This window comes from Peromyscus californicus, unplaced genomic scaffold, assembly GCF_007827085.1.
Source record: "Peromyscus californicus insignis strain IS unplaced genomic scaffold, ASM782708v3 Scaffold_8__1_contigs__length_139910024, whole genome shotgun sequence".
NCBI classification, from domain to species: domain Eukaryota; kingdom Metazoa; phylum Chordata; class Mammalia; order Rodentia; family Cricetidae; genus Peromyscus; species Peromyscus californicus.
The window spans coordinates 105,918,442-105,942,900 of record NW_026294606.1 but is presented as its reverse complement, the minus strand read 5'-3'; the positions used below and the strand labels follow the sequence as shown (position 1 = coordinate 105,942,900).

Sequence of the window (24,459 nt, the reverse complement as noted above, 5' to 3'; positions counted from 1 at the left end):
TTCTTTCTTTCTTTCTTTCTTTCTTTCTTTCTTTCTTTTTTCAAGACAGGGTTTCACTGTGTAGTCCTGGCTATCCTGGAACTTGCTCTGTAGACTAGGCTGGCCTCAATTGAGAGATCTGCCTGCCTCTGAGTCCAGTTCTGGGATGAAAGGCGTGTGCCACCACCGTCTGGCCTTTCCATTTCGTAATAGTCTCTGTTTAACAGGTCTCTTAATACTCACTGAGTTCACACTCTGGCCCAGGTACTGTCTGTGATCTCCTCTAATCCTCACACCTTAAAGTGGGTTTGACAGGTGAAGAAACTGAAACCCAAACAGATGAAATAACCTGCCCTACTTATACAATAAGTGGCAGAATGTGGGTGCCAAGTATGGTCTATATATCATCAAAGTTCTTCCTGCAGCTTTTTTTCTCATTTATTTTGTACTTTGATGCCAGATTAATTCTCTTAAAACACAGCTGAGATAATTAATTATGCACTCCTGCTTGAAGATTTGATGGCTCCCACCCAACTATTACATTAATTTTAAATTCCTTAAGCTGGTATACAACGTTCCCCTGAACTTGGGCCTCGACTTATTTCTTCAGCCTACCCTGAAGCCTTATCTCCTACTTCTCCACTACAGAGTACAGCTCTCCACCGAAACCAGGCCATCTCCCCGCCCCCATTCACTCCTTCCTTTGTCTCTCCTCTGCAAACAAATGCCATTCCTCTGAAGAGCTTTCATCAAACTCTACCTTTTCTTTATGACCAAGCTCAAAGTCTTTTCATTTAGCAAAACCTTTAAAATTCATCAACAAAAAGATTTTTTAATTTTTAAATTCAAATGCCTACTTAATAGATATGTATGTACATGTATTTGGATGCATGTACACATGTGTGTGGAGACCAGAGGTTGATGGTTCTTTCTCAATCATTCTTCACCTCATCTATTTTTTCATTTTGCACATGCATGTGTGAGTGTTGTACTTGAGTGGTGTATATGTGTTTGTATGTATGTGGGTGCACATGTTTGGGCAGGAGCAAGTGTGTGTAGAGGCCAGAGGTTGGCGTCTGGTGTCTTCTTTGCTCACTTTCCATCTTGTATATTACTTAAATAGGGTCTCTCACTTGAACCCATAACTTACCACTTCAGCTAACCAGCTTGCCCATTAGGGTCACAGGCAGGCTGCTTGCCCACCCAATACTTATGTAGGTGCTAGGGGTCCAAACTCTGGGCCTTATGCTTTCATGGCAAGTGCTCTAATCACTGAGTCTGCTTTCGTCTTTCTTTCTTTTCTTTTTTTTTTTTTTTGAGTAGTCAGGGCATCTTGCTGAATCTGGAGCTCACCAATTCAGCTAAGCTGGCTGGTCTCACTATATATTCCTGGCTCGACTAGAACTCTCAATGTAGAACAGATTGACCTTGAATTCATAGATATCTGCCTGCTTCGGTATCTTGAGTAGTAGGATTAAAAGTGTTTGCCACAAGCAATGTGTAGAGGTGCATGCCTTTAATCCCAGCACTTGGGCAGCAGAGGCAGGGAATCTTTGTGAGTTCCAGGCCAGCCTATTCTACAGAGTGAGTTCCAGGACAGCCAGAGCTACATAGTGAGACCCTGTCTCAAGGGGGAGGGGAGTGTGTACCACATGCCTAGTTCTTCTGTAATATTTTTTGAGTTGTTAGCTCATTTCTTCCTAATGCTGATAAATAGTCCATTGTCCTATTGTTTACTTAGTAAACTCAACTTCTAAAGGATATCTTGATTGCCTCTAAAATTTGAAATTATAACGAAAAAGAATACTATAACTATCCTTGTACAGATTTTGTTTTGAGACAGGGTTTTTTGTTGTTTTTTTGAGACTGGGTTTCTTTGTATAGTACTGGTTGTCCTGGAACACACACACACACACACACACACACACAGGGCAAGGGGCAATTTTTTTTTTTTTTTTTTTTTTTTTTTTTTGGTTTTTCGAGACAGGGTTTCTCTGTGTAGCTTTGTGCCTTTCCTGGAACTCGCTTTGTAGACCAGGCTGGCCTCGAACTCACAGAGATACGCCTGGCTCTGCCTCCCGAGTGCTGGGATTAAAGGCGTGCGCCACCACCGCCCGGCTGCAAGGGGCAATTTTTAAGACTTCACTTCAGTGGTTCATCCCTATAACTAACAGACACGTCAAGGTCTTCTTTGTTATTACATAGTTATGTATTTATTTATTCTCTCTCTGTGTGTGTGGGCACTCATGCTGCAATGTAGGTGTTGGGGGCCAGAAGACAACTGACTAACTCAAGTGGTCAGGCTTGGCAGCAAGTGCCTTTACCCTCAGCCATCCCACCAGCTCCAAGGTCTTCTTTGTAACTGGTTAAAAGCTATCCCATTTCAACTTGTTGATTCTTATCATCTCAATTTAGCCATGATGGTGTTTTACCTGGATAAAAGTCAGTAGGGAATAGTAGAGACTTTCCAAAATACTGGCTTAAACAAGACAGAAGTTCGTTTCTCTTTCATATAGAAAGAACCTTTCAAGGCTGTTGTGGGGTCAGGGAATTTTAAGAGTGGAATGATAGCCAGGCAGTGGTGGGGAGGGGCATGTGGTAGCATGCCTTTAATTCCAGCAGATCTCTGTGAGTTCAAGGCCAGCTTGGTCTATGGAGAGAGTTCCAGAAGGCTACACACACACACATACACACACACACACACACACACACACACACACACACACACACACACACCAAAACAAAACAACAACAACAAACAAACAAAAAACCTGTCTCCAAAAAACCGAAAAATAAATAAATAAATAAATAAATAAATAAATAAATAAATAAAAAGAGTGGAATGATAAATGCAGGGGCAACTAGCAATCTCTGCTACAGTGCAAAGGAGAACAATTTAGCTCTGTGTCTACTGGGCAGAACTTGTGTTAGGCTAACAAGGAAATGACACAATAGTGTCAAATCTTCATATACTTCCAGTCCTGATCTATTTATCACAGCTAATTAGGTCACAAGTCAGGCTGAGACAAGAACGCCACTGTGACAGAGACAGAGATATGGGAAGGAAGCAGTAGCCCTCGAATACTGAGGGGACCTGGGAAATAGTTTCTAGATGGGAGATGCTTGAGTAGGTCATTCAGTGGGCATAGTTGAGAAGAAAAAGTTGTCAAAAAGAAGCTGCAAACTCACATCTGAGAAATGAGGAATGTGTTGGTAGCAAATCCAAGTAGGACAGATCAGCAAATAATAGGTATAACAGATTAGGACATTGACTCAGCTTGTGACTGGCACAAAGACCAAGTTGCTAAGAGCCTCCTTACTAATAACTGTGTTCATTTTTATACTCATGTGAAAAAGAAAAACAGTTGGTTTTAAAGAGGCATAAGTAGATGTGCCCCTGGAGAGATAACTGAAGCTAGGTTCAGTCAAATGAGGACTCATCTGAATACAGCAATAATAATGGGACTACAGATGAGGAAGTACATCCTGATTAAATCCTCAAGGATGAAAAGAAAACCTGGAGACAAACACTGAGGGTTTTTTTGCCTGTGATGTTTTGTTACAGAAATTAAATTTAAAAAGAATTGAGTCTATGAATAAAATATTCAAGAGCTATTGAAGAGATCAAAGTACAAGGATGCTGAAGCTACAATTCATGACAGTCTATTATGGTGGGAAAACACTAATTTTCTTTAATAATTGTCATTTAATGTGAATGTGATTGCATATTTTAAGGTGGAGATTAAATTTTTATTAGGGACTAGTAAATCAAATAAAATGGCTCAGTTGCATTTATTTTAGGGACTAGTGGCAGACAAGTAATTTCCTTTTTAAAAGAGTTATTTATTTGCTGAGTGGTGGTGGCTGCGACAGCGGCAGCGGCAGCACACGCCTTTAATCCCAGCACTCGGGAGGCAGAGCCAGGAGGATCTCTGTGAGTTCGAGGCCAGCCTGGGCTACCAAGTGAGTTCCAGGACAGGCACCAAAACTACACGGAGAAACCCTGTTTCAAAAAAGCAAACAAACAAAAAGATTTATTTATTTATTGGTTTTTCAAGACAGGGTTTCTCTGTGTAGTCTTATACTGGAACTTGCTCTGTAGACCAGGCTGGTCTCAAACTTACAGAGATCCACCTGCGTTTGCCTCCCAAGTGCTGGGATTAAAAGAGTGCACCACCACAGCCCAGCTATTTATTTTAATTTTGTATGTATGACTGTTTTGCCTGCATGTGTATCACATGTGTGCAGTAGTACCCACAGTGGCCAAAAGAGGGCATTAGATCCCCTGAAACTGTAGTTGCAGATGGTTATGGCCTTCATTTGCATGCTAGAAACTGAATCCAGGTTCTCTATAAGAACAGCAAGTGCTATTAATCCCTGAACCATCTCTCCAGCCCAAGTTATTTCTGCTTTTAATTTTTTTATTTGAAATTGGATAAGATGTTTATCACAGTTTTACAGTGAGAAGAAGGGGGCAAAAGAAGTTTGAGGAGACAGAGCTTCTGCTCGAGTGAGACTTGCTCTTCAAAATGTCTCTACCAATTGCTTGAGTCTAGGAGTTCTGGACTGTAACACGCTATGCCAATCAGGTGTATGCACTAGATTCAATATGATGACCTTGGTGGGCAGGGGACTACCAGGTTGCATAAGCAGGAGTGAACTGGCCAAGGTCAGAAATGGAGCAGGTGAGAATGTCTCCCCCTTGCCTAGCTGGGTCACTGGAAAGCGATTGCCTTAAGGGTGTGTGACATCAGTAGATGGGTGGTTCTCTGTATCAGATACAGACCTTGAGGAGCAAACAGCTGAAGGGCCTTTCCATAGCTGGGCAGCATGTCCTTCCCTGTTAGGGATCTAGGCAATCCATTTTTATTTTATTTTCCTGTGGACTGTAAAGTCTTTGACCAAACATGTGAAGGAGAACATCCCTCCTCAGCTGTGATTGCTAGCACCTGAAGTAGTCAACTATCAGTTCTTTGCCCCCATATCAGCATTATAAAGTCAATGTGGTCCTGTTACCTTGGTATGGGGGTGTAAAAAAATGGGCTGGACAATAATGTCACAACTGTACTTGTTTGGGGGATTAAGTACTCAACATATTTTCTATCTGAAGAAAAATAAAGTATAAGATAAAAAATTATCTAAGGATGCAAATTGTTATGTAACCTTTTACTAATTTTCCCTGATGTGGCATGTAAAAAATTTAGCCATAATTGTGTCCGAACAAATTACCAGAGTTTTTTTGTTCAAGGAGAACATAGCAGGACAGTCAAGGTGGCTCAGAAGATAGAGAAGACACATGATGACCCAAGTTTCATCCCTGGGACCCATTTGGTGGAAAGAAGAGCCAACTTGCCTAAATTGTCCTTGACCTCCACAAGTATGCCATGGCATGCATGCATCCACACACATAATAAATAAGTAAAATATATCAAAATTTTTAGAAGTAATACAGCAGCTGGTCATGGTAACACACACTTGTAATTTTAGTGCTTTAGAGGCTAAGGCAAGAGGATCATTAGGTAAATGCTAGCCTGAACTATAAAGAGAAACCCTATCTAGAAAGTAGAGAGAGAACCCACAAAATGAGGGGAGGAATTTGAAAATCATATATCTGAAAAGGGTCTAGCATCCATTTTATACAAGGAACTCTTACAACTCAATAACAAAAAGATGGGTGACTTGGCACTGGGGAGATGACCCAGTGAGTACCTTCACTAGCTGCACAAGCCTGGAGACCTGAGTTCAGTACCCAGAACCCATGGAAAAAACAGGATGTGGAGGCACACATCTGTAGTTCCAGCCTTCCTTTGACAAAGTGAGAGATGACAGGATAATCACCTGGAAGTATGAGGGTTGTGTATACAGCATAGCAGCATAAATGAGAGACCCTGCCTCTCAACAAGATAAAGGTGAGAACCAACCCGTAAAAGCTGCCCATTGACCACCACATGCTCATCTTGGCACCCACACACCTGCACAATCAATACAGTATTTCTTAAAAGATGAGCAATTTGACTAAATGTGGGCAAAGTATTTAAATACATGCTTCCCCAAAAAAAACATATGCAACTGACCAACCACACTAACCATCAGGGAAATGCAAATCATAACCACTTCATACATATTAGGATTACAAGACTCAACAGGACAGATAATAAGTGAAAGCAAGGATGTGGGAAAATTTGATTCTTCATACATTGCTAATAGAAGAGTGAATTTGTACAGCATCTTTGGAAATAGTTTAACAGTTCCTCAAGAAGTTAAACATAGAGTTACCAGAAACTCCACTCTACTACTGTTTTCTGGGAAAAAATTAAAACATGCATCTATGCAGACACTTGTACAGTAATAAAAACAGTGTTATCCACAATGGCCAAAAGCTTATTGATTGATGAATGATGAAGCAAACTATGATATATCCATATAAGGAATAGTATTTGGCCATGGCTTGGTCGCTCACACCTTTAATACCAGCACTCAAGAAGCAGAGGCAGGCAGATCTCTGTGAGTTCGAGGCCAGCCTGGTCTGCAAAGCAAGTTCCAGGACAGCCAGGGCTGTTACACAGAGAAACCCTGTCTCGAAAAACCAAAAAAAGTATTCAACCACGGAAGGAAGGAATTGCTGAGATGTGCACAGACTGTACTTTGAAACCATTACACTAAATGAAGGTCATATGCAGAAGACCGTATTTGTATGAGTCCATTTATTTGAAATATGTAGAAAAATAAGCTTATGCAGACTGAAAGTGAATTGATGGTTTTGAGGGGATAGCAGAAAAGGGAGAATTGGCCATAACAACTATGGGATTTCTTCATAGGGTAATGGAATGTTCTGGAATGAGATCATGATGATAGTCACTCAACTTTGTGAATATACTAAGAACCACTGAGTGGTATTCTGTAAAAGGATGAAAGCAGTGATACAGTAATTACATCACAATTAAAATAAAACTCTCCTCTCACTCACCCCAAGAAGAGTGAGTCTGTACAATTTGATGACTGACTGAGATTTCAGTGTGAGAATCCAAGAACAAGTTTCTGTCTTGAGGGATTATTGAGGAGGAATACCAATGCCCAGATTGGGGAGATGCCAGCAGGAGGAGTCTTCTAAGTGAAGATAGTAAGTTTGGCTTAAAAAATACTGCTTATGTATGTTTGTGCTTTTATTGGGAACTTTATTCAGGAAATTCAGGGCTGGACATAAAAGGAGATCAGACTAAATCAAGTATCACAGTGCACACCTGCAATCCCAAAACTTGGGAGGTGGAAACATTAGGGTCAGAAGTTCAAGGTCATTCTCAGCTACATAATGAGTTGGAGGCAAACCTGGGCTACATGACATCCTATCTTTAAAAAGAGAAAGGCCAATTGAGAGTGACAAAGATTAGATATTTTGATTTTGGATCATTTAGTCTTCAGTTATACCTGGAGTCCAGGAGGTATGCTAGTACTTGGCAAAGAGCTCAGACATTGGAGGATTTGCTTAAATCGAAAATTAGGTTGAAGAAAAGAAAAAGAACCTGTGAGTTTGGAAATCAGTGTTAAGTGCTACACAGAAAAGGCATCTTGTGCAGGGTGAGGATGAGAGGAGTCTGAACCCGAATCAGTTTACTTTTCTCCAGTGATCAGATTACAACCACCAGTCTGCTTCACCTTGCTTTGTCCACATTGCCACAGTGAAAGCTACCAAAGAGCACGAAGTTAGAGAGCTTCATGTTATTTTCAGAAAGGTAGTTTACCAAAGTCAGCAATAGAAGAGTTATCTTGTATTTACAGACAACATTTCAAACCCAGAAGGCAACTCAGAAATAGGATGCCTCTCAGAGTCCCAAATGAACTTAGGGGCTGTTGCTTAGGAGGCTGCCTTTGCCATTCTGTGTTTTCATTTGCACTGGCTCTTGGTAGTTTCCTTCTGCCAGAAACTTTCAGAACACATTGCTTGAAGAAGGCCCAAGATTTTGAAACTATCTTGATTCTTGCACAATCCTGCTAAAAAGAATTATTTCCTTAAACTAATGCAAAAAAAAAAAAAAAACCAACTTATTTTCAAAAGTTCCTCCAGAAGGGAGGCTGCCCTTGAATTTGTAAAGACCATACTTGGGATCCTCTTGCTTCAGCCTTTCCTGTCCTAGGATAAGCACACGTTTGTGTGCCAGTTCAAATTGTAGCTTCCAGAGTCCCTACCATTAGGAGTTTTATATTTTCTTTTCTTTTTTTTTTTTTTTTCATTTTTAAAGTTATTTCTCTAATCATATACTGGGAGACCTAAGCATTTAGTATTCTTTATACAGCAGGTCTGATTAGATATTCTCTTCTTACAAATGAGGAAATTAAGACAAAAAGAGCCAGGCTTGCAATGATGAATCAGTGCAGTCTGCAGATTAGAGCCCTGGAGATATAGAGCCAGGAGTCTATTCTGGACATATGCTATAGAGGGAGATTGCTGAATTAATGTCAGATGGCATTATTTACTCACATGGGAAGTGTGCAAACCACTGTTTGCCTTCTGACTGTCTATAGAGCACTTCAAAATTTATGAGACCACTTAATATCCATGAGCTGGTTTTTGCCTCCCTTCAACACTGAAAGATATCATTATCACTGATATCATTATCACTCGTGAACTAGCAAAGTGAGAGAATTTAGAGCTGAAGCAGTTTGCCCAGGTTCACATGGTTTCTAAGTGATGATGCCATGAATTAATATCCAGTCTTGTGACTTCCCCTCTAGTATCTTTCTACAAGACACACTTGCTGCCTTTGAACTCTGTCAGAACTTCATTGTATTCCTTTCCTTTTAATATAGACTCAAACAAAGGACTTTTTATTCCCTTCCCCAATCGGGAAATAAAGGATTCTCTAATCAGTGCTTCTGCAACCCAGGGCAACGTCACACCAGCTCAGAAATTAGATATTTTTCCACTGGGGACACAGGTAATGTATTCACTCTCCTGCTGATCTATTAATTAGCCAATGACTAATACTAATGATGCAGTGTTAAGTTTATTTATATATGTACTCTTAGCACAGTGTATGCTAGGTATTGGTCCTCAAACAGGGATGCATCTGTTAAAGGTTCAGAGCTGGTTATAAAAGTCCTTCTCTTGACCAAATGCTTCCAACTCTCACTCTCTGACCTCTCACATTCTCTGCCTCTACCTTCTAATTAAAGTCTTATGTATCAAGGTGGTTTTCCCAAAAGCTGCCTCTTCTGTGGAACGGACAGAAGGAAAAAGGTAATGTGGCACAGGAGTGACAGGCAATGAGAAATTAGAGATAATGCCAAATTTAGAAAAAATTAAAAACAAGTTTTTGGAGAAAAAATGTTAGTAGAAGTCATGTAATCATTTTATTAAAGTTATCGTGTGTGAGCAAATATGACCTCAAACAGAACTGACAGCTTCTGCGTTTGCTTTTTCTTTGATAATCTTGTCAGCAACAGAACTATAGAAACAGCCAGAGGGAGGATGAATGGAGATGTGGGCGATCAGGACTGTTTCAGTGAAAGGATAGTGAGGGGTTTTCAGTATGTGTGTGTGTGTGTGTGTGTGTGTGTGTGTGTGTGTGTGTGTGTGTGTTATAACAGCCTTCTAATTTTAAATACAGGTTAGCATTTGTTTCTTTGTTTTCGGAGATCGTACTTAGGTGCTAGGAAACTATCTCTGTTACCTTGTTTTAAATCTTGCTATTGATTTAAGAAAACAGAGACAGTGTCTATTCCAATTTACAGTTAAATAACACTTCTCAGTTTAAAAAAAAAAACCTCTAGAATTCCTGAAACGAGGAGAGAGAGAGAGAGAGAGAGAGAGAGGAGAGAGAATTGAATAACTTACTATAATCCTTAAATTTATTATAAAGAAGTGCAAATTCTTTTTCTGGCTACCTAAATTGTGTATGTGGGTGCCTGTGGGTGCTGGAATAGTACCCAGGCTTGGGCATGCTAGACTAGCACTGCGCCATTGAGATAGATATATCCCTAGCCAAGACAACGAACATATTAAGGTATTTTTTTTAACACATTTTAGGTGGATTTTTTTTGCTTCAATTCTTGCCTAGTTATGCCTCAGATTAATTTACAGTTTCTTAAAACTTCAGTAGTTGCTTGGCATGATGAGCACATACCTGTAATTCCAGCACTTAGGAGGCAGGAGCAGGACTGTAGCAAGTTTAAGGATATCCTGGTTATACAGGGAGCTCCAGGCCAGCCAGGGATATACAACAAGACCCTGTCTCAGGAGAAAAAGAAAAACTCGTTAATGAAATAAATAGAAAAGTCCTTTAAATAGAAAAGATAAAATTGGAGAAAATGATCTGGGCTGGGGAGACCTCATGCACAAACATGAGGACCCGAATTTGGATCCCCATTGTAAAAGCCACATAAGGTTGTGATTGGAACCCCAGTGCTGGTGGGACAGGGTGAGCAGGTGGATCCTAGAAGCTCACTGGCCAGCCACACTAATCAAATAGACGAGCTACATGTTTAATGAGAAGCCCTGCCTCAAAAAACAAGGTGCAGACTAAGAGGATCGGTACTCACATGTGCACCGCCACCCCCTCTGTCCCCCACATGGAAAAGAAAAAGTGGCCTTATCTAATTTGTATGCAGACAAAATACAGTAGTTCAGTGTTTGGTATGTCTTTTACCTTCTAAGGATAGTTTGTGTTTTCAAGAACTCTCCTTTCCTGCTCTAAAGCAACTCTGGAACCTCCTTGTGTTGTAACTGTGTTAAAATGGGCTCAACCTTGGACCCCTGCTGGAAGATCTAGTTCCCTCCCTCCAGGGATGAATGACCTTGATAACAGGAAAGTACTCAACTCCCAGGCCAGTAAGCTTACATCTGAACATACACAAATGCCTTTCTTCCTAAATTTTCAAACTTTTTTTTAGATGCAGGAAGCAACAAGAAGGGAGACAAGTGACACCCACAAGGAAGATGGTAAATATTTGGTCACTGGGTATTCAGAGGAAATCTGGATGGGCTGAGATTTGCGAGATGCCCATGCTGCAGCGCTGCACGTTCTGGTCGCTGAACCTTCTGCTCTCCCTCTCCACCTCCCTCTCTCCCTCTCCCTCTCCACCTTCCCCTCTCCTTCTTCCTCTCCACCTCCCCCTCTCCCTCTCCCTCTCCCCCTCCCCCTCCCCTTTCCCTCTCCCTCTCTCCCATTTCCCTCCTCTTTCTCTCTACCAGATTTTAAGGTATACTGTTTAAGTATTTTTAGTATTATTCCCCAAATGACAATATGTTTTTTACTTACACAATTTAAAAATCGTCAGTATCTTAATTTTTCCTTCTTTTAACTTTTCTCTTAGGTAATTTAAAAACCTTGAAAGACCTTTATTCTTTTAGTCCCCCACCCCCAGAAGATATTCCTACAGACCTTACTTCCTGCTTTCATGAACTGAACCTAAGACTTGCTGGTGTAATGCTCCACCCTGAGCTACATTCCCAAGTAGAGTTCCTGTAGATTTTTATTCCTCATACTTTTTAAACCCCACAAGATATTTTTATATAATTTTCATTTAAATTTACCCTTGTTTTCATTTCTTTCTTTAGCCCAGGTATCCTATCCCTTGTGAGATCATTTCCTCCAGATCATAATACATCCTTCAGTGTGGGCCTGCTGGTGATGAACTCTCTCTTTTGTTGTTTGTTAATGATTCCAGTTCACCATTGTTCCTGAAGGGGATTTTTTAATGAGTGTAAGGTTCTAAATTGGCAGATGCTTCTTTCAGAAGAGTGCAGTTATTCCACTGTATCATTCTTGTAGCTGGGGATCTATTACTTTTTCTTCCCTGTGGCTGTTTTCTAGGACTTTCTGATGTCTTTGGTTTTATGTAGTTTCTTTGTGATGTCCATATTTATTGTTATTTGCCCTGTTTGGTGTTTATTATGCTGTTCTTATTCTTCTGGAACTCTTTTTTTTTTTTTTAAGTCTTTCGAGACAGGGTTTCTCTGTGTAGTTTTGGAGCTGTCCTGGAACTCACTCTGTAGCCCAGGCTGGCCTCGAACTCACAGAGATCCGCCTGCCTCTGCCTCCCAAGTGCTGGGATTAAAGGTGTTTGCTACTATGCCCAGCTTTTTTTTTTTTTGTCTCTTATTCTTTTATATTTTTCATCTTTTTGTTTATTTGTTTGATAAACTTTCTGGATAATCCTTCTGGTCCACATTTCATTTTACTAATACTCTATTTAGTTATGACTAAACCACGATTAAGTTTGTGTGCTGAATTCTTTTTGTTGTTGTTGTTTGTTTGTTTGTTTTTAGACAGGGTTTTACTCTGTAACAGCCTTGGCTACCTAGAACTCACTCTGTAGACCAGGCTGGTTCCAACTCACAGAGATCCACCTGGCTCTGCCTCCCAAGTGCTAGGATTAAAGACTGTGCCACCACCACCCAGCTCTGTGTGCTGAACTCTTAATTCCAATTTTTTTCTCAGTTCCATATGTTTGATCTGGTATAGGTCTTTTTTTCTAAGAAAAAATATATGCTTTATATTTCCTTAACAGAATAAACATAGGTGCTTTATAGCTATATGGTAGATATTATTTATAATATCTGAGATCTTTGTAGGTCTATATGTTTTTTTCTACTGGTTTTCATTCATGTTAATATTTTGATTTTTGTTTGTTTATTTTTGGGTGTTTGCTCACTTTTATATTTGAATAATTATTTGAACAAATAATTATTAGTCATATGTGTGTTGTCTTTTCCAGAACAAATTTCCATTTGCTTCTGCCAAGTACTTCGAATACTATCATACTATCAGTCTGGGACTGCTTTAATCACAGCACAAGTCATTATCAGAAATGGCTTATTTTACCCTCAACACTGTATCCTGCCCACATTTTCTTCTTACAGTGTGTGTGAGCTATGAGGATGCAGTTGCCATGTCTTTTACCTTGGGCAGAACCCATACTTTTGTCCCTTTTCACCCTAAAATGACTTTGAGTAAAAGTGATTTTCTGTAATAATATACCTTTAAAGTTTTGTTTTTGTTTTTGTTTTGTTTGATTCCTAAGTTGGGCCTAGAAATTCCTCACTGTCTTCTTAGCTCTTTGTTGGATTTATACCATCCCAGGAAGATAATCTGAAGTATCTAGTTTCTCATTACTTAGAAAATCAATTCTTTTTTTTAGGGGGCGGGGTTCGAAACAGGGTTTCTCTGTGTAGTTTTGCACCTTTCCTGGAACTCACTCTGTAGTCCAGGCTGGCCTCGAACTCACAGAGATCTGCCTGCCTCTGCCTCCCGAGTGCTGGGATTAAAGGCATGTGCCACCACCGCCCGGCATAAAACCAATTCTTTCTGCCTTTTTGTTTTGTTTTGTTTTCTTTTTGTTACCTAAATAAAGATACTGTTTTATGGCCTTTACCATGATATAAGTTGACAATGGGTAAAACATTGCTGGTCTGTAGGTCCTTAGGAACATCAGGGTTAGAATAGTTAATGTGACCAATTCAGAATGTGTACCTATTCCTAAGGTTGCCCTTGGAGCATCAGAAACTCTGAATGTACCACAGAGCACAGAGCCTGCTCCTTTGTCTACTGTTCTACTTGCTAAACTATGATACTTATTGAATAGCAAATATAACTGTCTGAGAGAAATTCTGTAGAATTGGGATAGCACCTAGGCCAGGGATTTTCATACATTTTGCATTCCCTACTATTTAACTAGCTTAGGTATCAGTTCCCAGTGAGTGAACTGGAACCTCTGGGTGTAGTTTAAGAGAAGGCAAGGAGTCTATAAAATCATAGACCAACTATTGTCTATAAACTTGAATGCATAAAGCTACAATTATTGTCATGTGGAGGCACGCCAACTTTTTATATGAAATTACTGTCTAGAAGCCATGGTAGCACACATCTGTATTCCCAGCACTTGGGAAATGGAGGATACAAGAGGGTTGTGAATTCCAGGCCATCTGGGCTGCATAGTCAGACCTTGTCTCAAAGGACAAAAGAAAGCAAAAAACACTACATAGAAAGCCCTGAAACTACCATTTCTAGAGGACAGTTTTAGGTTACTCTATTATTATGAAGTTTGTCTCCAGAATGATACAGATTCGTTATTGTTTCCAAAATGTCCCACGTCTTGTTGTCATTGTCCCTGTGGAAGTCCTCTCATCATTTTGCTAGCATTTATTGGAATTAGAAACCACCTCTTTCTAACACCCTTTCCTAGTGAACAGAGGTACCCAGCTGGGCCAAGATGAATTCTTATCATGTTTTGTTTTGTTTTCTTTGGTGAGGATTAGAATTCAGACATTACTTGCCTCATCGGTCCACAGTCCGATCTCCAGAGAAGATGAGTAGAGATGGATACCGAGTATCTTTTTTAGACACCAAGTCTTCAGGTTCTTCTCCAGAAAAAGACTTGATACCAAAACCTGACACATATTCATGTACCCATGATGTCTCACTGGGTAAACGCCTGGATGTGGGTGATTCTAGCCAGATCCTTCCCTATCAATTACCTTCGGATGTTGGTCTGGACTATTATGATAATCATTATTCTCAAACTCTTTCCCTGCATGGAAGTCTTGTCAAAAAGCCTCAAAAAATCAAGAACTACCGAGAATATAGCATAAAGCCTTCAAATGACATAAAGGCCACCTCATCTCATTCCTGTGGAGACCTACTAGCTTCTCTGTCAAACCCCGACTCCAGCACAGGAAGGCTTTTGAAGCTTAGTTCAGGTAATAGCTATCTGTCAGTTTGCATGTCTTTTTTAAACTCATGAATTTTGGAATTATCATTTATTGAATTGAATCTGTGTTTCTTAAATTGTATATTAGGGTCATTAGTGGTTCATGGACCTTCCAGAAATCTGGAGGGTATGAGTGCAATATGATGGATAATTTAGAGAAAAAAATATAGAAATATGTGAGTCTCACATCTACATGTTATTTTAGTTAAGTGACATCTCAAGACCTATTCCCAGCTGCATCTAGTTCTCTCTGGTCACCATCATCAAACTCTGGCCTCCACATATATATGCTCACATGTGAACATGCACATGCATGCACATGTATGGTGGGAGACGACAAAAGAACAGGATCTACCCTGGTGCTGAGTTGAGAATGGAATGGTGCAAGTATGGGAATAGAAAAATTTACTCTCAGAAGAAGATAGTTTCAGGATAAGTTATAGAGACTGGTCTTCAGCTATTAGTTTATTCAATAAAACTCGCTGGATACCTACCATATGCAAGACACTATTCTACTTCTGAGAACAAAATCAAATTCCATGTGTACTTGATCATAAATCTTATCTCTACTTTTATTCTAACAAGGTAAGATAGATAATAAGTTACCATAAACGTGTCAGTTTATAAGTGCTATGATGGAAAATAACAATTACATAAAAAGTAATAAGGAAGAAATGATGTTTCAGAGTGAATGGTCAGGACAAACTTCTATGATGAAGCATCATAAACATGAGACTTGAATAAAATGAAAGTATAAGGTATACAGATAACTTGGAGGAGAACTTTCTAAATGGTGGAAATAGAAAGTGCAGAGTTCCTAAGGCCATATTTAAGGAACAAGGAACCTAGGATGGCTATAGCAGAGTAAGAGAATGAAGTGTATAGATGAGGTCAGAGTGATGGCCAAACATTTACTCTGGGTGAGATATGTGGTTGGAAGATTTGTAGTAGCAACGGATTCTCACTTAAGAATTACTCTGAGCCGGGCAGTGGTGGCGCATGCCTTTAATCCCAGCACTTGGGAGGCAGAGGCAGGTGGATCTCTGTGAGTTGGAACCAGCCTGGTCTACAGAGCGAGATCCAGGACAGCCAAGGCTACATAGAGAAACCCTGACTTGAAAACCAAAAAAGAAAAAGAAAAAGGAAAAAGAATTACTCTGAGGGGTTGGGGATCTGGTTAGGTTAGTAGAGCACTTGCTGCACAAACATGGGATCTGAGTTTGGACCCCTGTGTAGAAGCTGGGTGTGGTGATGTGCACCGGAATCCATCCCAGTGCTGGAAGGGCAGAGGCAGCAGGAGCTGTAGGGCTCTCTGGCCAGCTGTGCTGCCAGTTTGGTGGGCACTAGCTTCAGTGAGAAACCCCATCTCACTCAGCATCATCCTTTGGCCTCCACACATATGTGTTCACATGTGAACATGTACCTACACATGTATGAGATCTGGATGAGAGAAAGAGACAGAAAGAACAAGAATTACTCTGGATACTGAATTGAGAATGAAATGGGGCAAGGATGGGAATAGGAAAAGTCATTTAAGAGGTTAAAATCCAGATAAAAATTGGTAACTTCAACTAGAGAGAACAGTAGAGGTAGTGAGTAGATGACAGATTCTGACTATATTCTAGGAAAATTACCCTTGGATTTGTTTATGGACTGGGAATAAAGTGTAAGAGAAAGAGAGTCAGTGTCTCTGGGGTTTCAGGCCTAGCCTACTGGGAGAATGGAGTTATCATTTACTGAGATAAAGAAGAATAGAATAGGAGAAATGAGTTTTAAGATGAATATTGAGTTTGGTTTTATATCTTAAGTTTTAGATGCTATTAGAACTTCCCAGAGATGGCATCCCAATAATTGACATAATAGTGTGGATTTCAGGAGGAAATGTAGTTGGAAATATAAATTTGAGAATTATATGGGTACAGATGGCATTACAACTGTGAGTGGGTGAGAATCTCATCTAGAGAGTAAACATAGATAGGAAAGAGATCTAAGGGTCACACCTGAGTCTTGTGAAAATGTAAAGTTGAACAGATGAAGACAAACTACCATGAAGAGTGACAGACAAGGGGAAAGCCGATTGTTACACTGGGGTCCTGGTGAAGAATGTATGTTAAGAAGGAGGCAGTGAGAGTTCTGTGTCGGAGGCTGTAGGGAAGAGCTGGGACTGGCAGTTATTTGGAAATACAAAGGAATGAGTGAATAGCTTCAGGGGATACATTAAAATAAAAGCTCCATTGAGGTGAGTTTTTTAAAAAACACCTTGGAAATGAAGCAATAGAGTACTAAGTAGATACAGTCCCTCAAGGAGTTTTGCAGCAAGAGGGAGCAGAGAAATGGAAGAGGGGATGGAATCCTATAAGACTGATAAAAATCATCAGTAGAGGGAGAATTAGTGGTGTATTAGGAAACAGAACATCTACAAGGAAAAACTCCTTGTCTAGTCCACAAGAGATGAAATTTGGTCAACTGGTAAAGAAGCTGGCCTTAAGTGAAGCACCAACAGTTACAGGAAGGAGGCAGGGGATTTATTCCGATAGCTGATAAATGATAGGTCGGTTGATAAATTCAATGGTGAGATGGGATGGACATTTTCTTTGATTTTCTGTTTTCTTGGTGAGATAAAGGAGGGAGGAGATGATAAAGTTTGAAGAGAAAAGAGATGTGAAGTAATTCTCTCGGGAAATAAAATGAATTGACTAGAGTAATATGTAAGGACAGCTGGGCGGTAATAAGGATCCAAATAGTCTAGGAGTCGTGAATTAAAGTGAGAAAGGTCAGAACAGATGTGTGTTGTTCTCTAATCACTGCTCTGGTATAGGCTCCCGCATGTAGACATTTGCATTTAATCAGAACTTACGGAATTCCCCCCAAGTGCCTGCCTTGAGGGGATTTCTATCAGGGTCCAGAACAGATGCTACAAGCGGCTGAGGATACTAATCGGAGGGACAGTCAATGAATCTAAGAACACTGAGTTATTTAGTCCATTCCTTTATTGTTCTAAGTAAAATTCTACAAGTGCTGTGGGGAAAACCAGTATATGTATACACAAACAATCATTCTTTTACAATGCATTGCGAGATTTAAAGTTTTCAGGGTCACAGAGAGAGGTGATAAGGATCCACACATAACTCAATAATTGTCAGCTAGATTAACAACCTAAAAGGGGTGTGACTAAAGGGGAGTTCTCTGGCAGGGTCAACTAAAGGCTAAGATCAATTAGGGAATCTAGGAATAGCACCTGGCTGAGGAGGAATTAAAACTTAATTTGCACAAGAAAGAAGCTTGGCACCTATTACCTGTCTGGCCTTGATGGCAATCTCCTTGGATCAGTGAGAAGTAACTACTTTAACTCAGTAACTAGCAAGTGGCTAAAACATCATCCCAGGAATGTGAGCAGTAAATCTCTTAAATTAGGGTCTTGTATAAATAACCCGGGGTGAAGGTAAGGAGTTGAGGATATAATTGTTATGATTCTTTTCTCTGTCTGTGGGTGAGATGAGCTAATGTTTATCTATGTGCAGTTTTGTCCTTGGAAAAAGCTATCTTTGCTGAAATACTTTTGTCTGGAGAATGGCCTTGGCCAGATATATGTTAATGAAAAATAAACACAACTAGGGACAGTTATCCAAATACCCCAAATGTATAAGGAGAGTTGTGCCCAAGATTGAGATGCAATCGTGAGATTACATGTACACATGACATGGAAATGCACGGTAAATGGGGAGAATCATAGCTGTTATTGCACAAGAAGTTTACAAGAGAAAATCAGTTCATTCAAAAGGCAGTAATTCCATAATGCCTTGCGTGACGGTTTCCTCTAACAGAACCCTTACTTCTGATAGGTTGACCTTCTGAACTCTAGCTGTCACTGCTGTATACTCTCATGGACTTTTACCACCAGCAGCTCTCAATAAGAATTGAGGTTTGGCCAGGCGGTGGTGGCGCACGCCTTTAATCCCAGCACTCGGGAGGCAGAGCCAGGAGGATCTCTGTGAGTTCGAGGCCAGCCTGGGCTACCAAGTGAGTTCCAGGAAAGGCGCAAAGCTACACAGAGAAACCCTGTCTTGAAAAAACCAAAAAAAAAAAAAAAAAAAAAAAATTGAGGTTTGATCAGATAGAGGAAGACAAAAAAAGGAGTTAACAGAGTATGTTAAAGAGTAGTTATTCTAAACCTAGATACCAACAGATGTAAGGTTTGAGAGAGTTGAAAGACAGGCTCATTTCCCAGGCTGTTTCCTCCACAGATCTATATGCCACAACCCATTTCAACAGCGAGCCTGCCCTGCTGACCAGTGTAGAGCAACAGTTATCCAGCAGTCTCAGTGATTTTGCACCAGCACCTGGTTCTTTCCCAAGCAACCGGGTCCTAGGAAACTCTCTGCAGACACTGCTGTTGCCTCCTGGGACTCCAGAAAACAGAGAGATTCCAACTAAGAGGTCATTAAGCGGAGGAGTCAAGTGGAAGGACAATGTTCTTGCCAACCTGAATCTGAAGTGTGGTTTCCAAGAAGCTACAGGCAGCGAGGCGCAAGTATTGACTTGTTTGTGTGTGTACAAGAGACACAAAGGCTCAAGAACAGAATGTGCTGCTCTTGGGGGTTTGGGGTGGTTCCACCAATATTGCTAGAAGTTCTAGGGGATTTTCAAAGACCTGTGGCCAGTATTACCAGGCTATATAGCCTGTGATTCTTTTGCCCTTAGGAAAAGTTATCCCTTTCAACTTTTTTTTTCAACTTTCTATCACAAAGGAACTATTTACTTTAAGAGCATAAACATGGTACATGGTAGAAAAACACTTTAATAATTAATGTCCTGCAAGAGTTTGCTAACAGGACAGAGTAGAGACATTGTCACAAGTAACTAACTTACTCGAAATAGTTTTTATAAATTCTTCCTTTTTTTTTTTTTTTTTTTTTTTTTTTAAACAGGGTCTCATACATAGCCCTGGCTGTTCTGTTACTTTATAGATCAGAATGACCTTGAAGTTGAAATCTGCCTGCCTCAGCCTCCTTAGTGCTGGGATTAAAGATGTACATCACCAATGCCCAGCTAAAATCATTAATTTGCTTTTCTGTACAGAAACTCAAATGATTCTATTTTTTTCCCCAAAGTATCCAAAAGCAAATGAATTAGATTTCCCAGGGGATTTTTAGCTGAAAATGGCTAAGAGAATCAAGAACTGTCTTTTCTGAATGTTAATTTTTCTGCTGGTCTTATTGCCACCAGGGAGCCTTCAGTTTAGTTTGAGGAACCACAGTCCTGAGAGTCCGTGATCCCTTGTCCTGTAAATCGTGTCCGACATTTATTGCCTTGTACTGAAGCAGAGTATTTGATCAAAAACTATTTCTAGTTATTTTAAGATTTTAGTTGTTGGGAGTCTTTTTGCACATTAGGATGATTTCACAGAAATTGTCTGTTTCTTGACTCTTTGAATCTTTCTTACTCTGTTTTTAGAACTCTGGAGGTAAGAGCTGGGGATAGTTTGCCTAGTACATATGAGGCCCTAGGCACACTCTCATACACCACAAGTGAAGGAAGGAGACAGGAGAGCCTCTGGAGACAGTCATGGTTTTGGTTCACTAAAGGGGGCAGTCTTGTAATATTTTCTTTAGTTTCTGGCTTGTTTTACATTCTCAGCCACAAATGCCCACTGTATCAGACAAAAACACTAACTGTGATGATATATCTAGGATAAAGTCCCAGGAATTCGTAAGAAATTAGGATGCTTTATTAACAGTCTGGGAAAAAATTTTCACTTCTATTTCATGTCATATTGTCAAAAATCTCAACATTTTTGGACTATCTTTAATACTACGATTTTTTCCTGTTAGACATTTTTTTTTTTTTTTTTTTTTTTTTTACTATGGAGAGCTTTCAAAGTGCTGACTTACTATAAGCAGAAAGGCAGACAGACTGTTTTGCACTTAGTGGGTGCGTGATGTAGAACCCAGGGCCTCACACGTGCTAGGTCCTTGGCTATAAATTATGTATATGCTGTTTGATTTCTGAACTCTGTAATTCTCAAATTTCTAAAATTAAACTGGGCATGGTGGAGTCTACCACCAGCACTTGGGAGTAAGAGGTAGAGTTCAAGGCCAGCCTGGGCCCCATGAGACTCTGCCTCAACCAACAAAGAAAAGAAAAAAAATTAAAGAAAACCAGTAATAGTAAATTTTATTTTTAATAAATTTCCATAAAGTAGCCTTTTGATATGACTAGACTTTTCTATGCTTTAACCCCAAATCACATTAGCTTCTCAAATGATCCTATCTTGTGTTCTTCATACATCCACAGTCCTTAAGCTGTACTGATCAGGGCCAGATTTTCTGAAAATACGTCTATCCTAGTTGTGATGCTGCTCTCTACCAATCGTAGGCCACTCGTGACTCAGCTCAGTTCACTGTTTTGGGTGCTGTGTTTCATTATCTGATAATCATCCTTAGTGGGTTTGTTTGTTTTTTTTGTTTGTTTGTTTGTTTTTTTTGGTTTTTCGAGACAGGGTTTCTCTGTGTAACTTTGTGCCTTTCCTGGAACTCACTCTGTAGACCAGGCTGGCCTCAAACTCACAAAGACCCACCTGCTTCTTCATCCTTAGTTTTTTACATCAAAAGAGCCAAGCAAAAATTGAGAAATAATAAGACTGTCTTTATGTCATACTGTGTGTGTTCATGTGTGTCTGTCTGTCTGTACGTCAGTGTGCATGTCTGTATGTATGTGCCTGTGAGTGTGCGTGTCTGTGTGTGTGTGTGTGTGTGTGTGTGTGCATACTGTGTGTCTGTGTAAGTGTGCATGTCTGTGTGTATGAGTGTGCATATCTGTGTGTGTGTGTGCATATTGTGTGTCTGTGTAAGTGTGCATGTCTGTGTGTATGAGTGTGCATATCTGTGTGTGTGTGTGTGTGTGTGTGTGTGTGTGTGTGTGTGTGTGTGTGTGTGTGGTGCTGGGGATAGATCCCAGGGTTTTGTACCTGTAGCTAATACAGGCTATATCTCTAGCCTATATTAGTTTTTTTGAAGTCCACAAGACTCTATAGGAAAGACTGGGAGATAGACATATATAAAATACATAATAATATGCATGTCGTGTTAGAATGAATAAAAGCAACTGTGAATGTTACTATATAGATCTAGCTATGATTTTTTTGAATAAAAAATCTCATTAGTACTCGACCTAACAATGACATTTAACTTACAATTTTTAAAATGTTAGAGGGTGAGCTGGGTGATGGTGACTCACGCCTTTAATCCCAGCACTCAGGAGGCAGAGCCAGGCGGATCTCTGTGAGTTGGAACCAGCCTGGTCTACAGAGTGAGATCCAGGAAAGGCACCAAAGCTACACAGAGAAACCCTGTCTTGAAACCCCCACACACAAAATGTTAGAGGGCATTTATGTTTATTTAAAATAGAAGCTTATTATGAATTTTAATTTCTTATTAAATTACTCTTAATTTTATCTTATCATATATGGTACTTTTTAAAAATGTCCTGCAGTTTTATCTTCTTTTTGTATTACATAATACATTGAACCACACATGTAAGTACTTAATATCACATTTTTATTGAAAATTCTGAAAACCTACATAGAAAAATCATGACAGAGGATCTACTACTTTTGAAATCTCCTTTGAGGGCCTAGAGATGAGGCTCAGTGGTAGAGGACTTGCCTAGTGTGTACAGGGTTCTGGGTTTAATCCCCAGCACTGCCAAAGAAAAAGAAAAAGAAACATGAAATTGCCTTGAATATCTCATAGGCTTGCCTCGGACTAGTGATATGAGATTCATATCTAAACCAAAAGATGGAAGCTTTACTTTAAAAATCATGAGTGCTTTAAATGTCTGGATCCTTGTTTCCCTTATTGTGTAAGAATGACACAAATGGTACTGGTTTTTGGTTTTGTTTTCTTTCTTGAGCCTCTCTCTAGTGACCTGGGCAGTTTGCATGGTTTACCGGGCAACCATAGTCCCCCGATCTCTGCCAGAACCCCCCACGTGGCCACTGTCCTCAGACAGCTCCTGGAGCTGGTCGATAAGCACTGGAGTGGCTCTGGCTCCCTCCTCCTCAACAAGAAGTTTCTTGGTAAGTGCACGGTTAGTTCTCTGTGCAATTGGGAGGACAGGACCTTGCTTCTGCTCTGTGGTTTTTAGCCATCTAGTTCCCTTAGCACGCAAGGAAAAGTGTGCATCACTTACCAAAATTTCCCAGAAACACCATGCTTAACAAATCTGCATTTTTTTTTACATTTGTCTCCCCTCCCCCCCCCCCTTTTTTTTTTTTTGTTTTCTGAGACAGGGCTTCTCTGTGTAGCTTTGATCTTGCTTTATAGCCCAAGCTGGCCTCAAACTCACAGAGATCACCTGGCTCTGCCTCCCGAGTGCTGGGATTAAAGGTATGCGCCACCACCGCCCAGCCTTCCCTATTTTTTAAAATCAACTATTTTTCCAATTGTTTTGTAGCAATTGTTTTCTTCTTCCTATAGTGTTTGTGTGTGCTCATGTGTGGTCTTTGGTAATATGTTGCATGATCAGATATATGTACTAGGGAGTAGTTATATTAATAATTACAAAACTATTTTATGATCCTTTGGAAGTACCAGTAATGAATACAACAGAAATGAGGTTTGATCATCAGAATTTGCAAAGACTGTTGAAATGTTGATTTTAAAAATTCAAATGAGGCCGGGCGGTGGTGGCACACGCCTTTAATCCCAGCACTTGGGAGGCAGAGCCAGGCGGATCTCTGTGAGTTCGAGGCCAGCCTGGGCTACCAAGTGAGTTCCAGGAAAGGCGCAAAGCTACACAGAGAAACCCTGTCTCGAAAAAACCAAAAAAAAAAAAAAAAAAATTCAAATGAGTAAATGCCCTTGAGCTCTTTTTAGGGATTAATTTTTAGAAACATGGGGCAAATAGTTGTATAAATGTTGGCTCCAGGTGCTTATTTGTTGTTTAATGGAGACAAAATTCAAGGAACTTTTACTTGTTAGTAAAGCTTTAAGTAAAAACAAGAACCTTGAAAGTTGTTTGGACTGAAAAGTTTTTTAATTTCTAAGGGCTGTAGTACAGCCCAGTAGAAGAACACCTGTCTAGCTTGTCCTAGCCCCCATCCTAGCACTAAAAACCTTTTCTTAAGGATTTTAGTTTTAGTTATGTGTACAGTGGTGTATACATGTGTATATAGGTACCCACAGAGGCCAGAAGAGAGTGTCAGATTCCCTGGAGCTGGAGTTATAAGAGGTTGTGAACTACTTGACATGGGTGCTAAAAACTGAACTCTGGTCTTCTGCAAGAGCAGCAAATACTCTTTCTCTCTCTCTCTTTTTTTTATTTTTTATTTTTTGAGACAGGGTTTCTCTGTGTAGCTTTGGTGCCTGTCCTGGATCTCGCTCTGTAGACCAGGCTGGCCTCGAACTCACAGAGATCTGCCTGGCTCTGCCTCCCAAGTGCTGGGATTAAAGGTGTGTGCCACCACCGCCCGGCTAGCAAATATTCTTAACTGCTGAGCCATCTCTCCAACCCCCACACCAAATTTTTTAATTAAAAAATTATATGGAGGCCAGGCAGTGGTGGTGCACACCTTTAATCCCAGAACTCAGGAGAGAGAGGCAAGTGTATCTCTGTGAGTTCGAGGCCAGCCTGGTCTACAAGGCTAGTTCCAGGATAGGCTCCAAAACTACACAGAGAAACCCTGTCTTGGAAAACCAAAATAAAATAAAATTATATGGGGAGAGGACAAGAGAGGGTAATATATGTATGAATATAATAAAATGATGTTGTGTA

General features: G+C 40.1%; 1 protein-coding gene across 4 annotated transcripts in view; it reads left to right on the top strand.

The window, feature by feature from the left end:
* Lrrc36 (leucine rich repeat containing 36) overlaps positions 1–24,459 on the top strand; it is a 71,033-nt gene that overhangs the window by 34,650 nt on the left and 11,924 nt on the right. For 3 of the 4 annotated variants that reach the window (XM_052729286.1, XM_052729284.1, XM_052729287.1), the window contains exons 6-10: positions 8,785–8,912; positions 10,867–10,915; positions 14,228–14,674; positions 18,930–19,216; positions 22,597–22,762. In XM_052729286.1, the coding sequence (XP_052585246.1) occupies positions 8,785–8,912; positions 10,867–10,915; positions 14,228–14,674; positions 18,930–19,216; positions 22,597–22,762 (1,077 nt within the window). The remainder of the gene's footprint in view (positions 1–8,784; positions 8,913–10,866; positions 10,916–14,227; positions 14,675–18,929; positions 19,217–22,596; positions 22,763–24,459) is intronic. The other variant, XM_052729285.1, reaches the window with a different exon arrangement.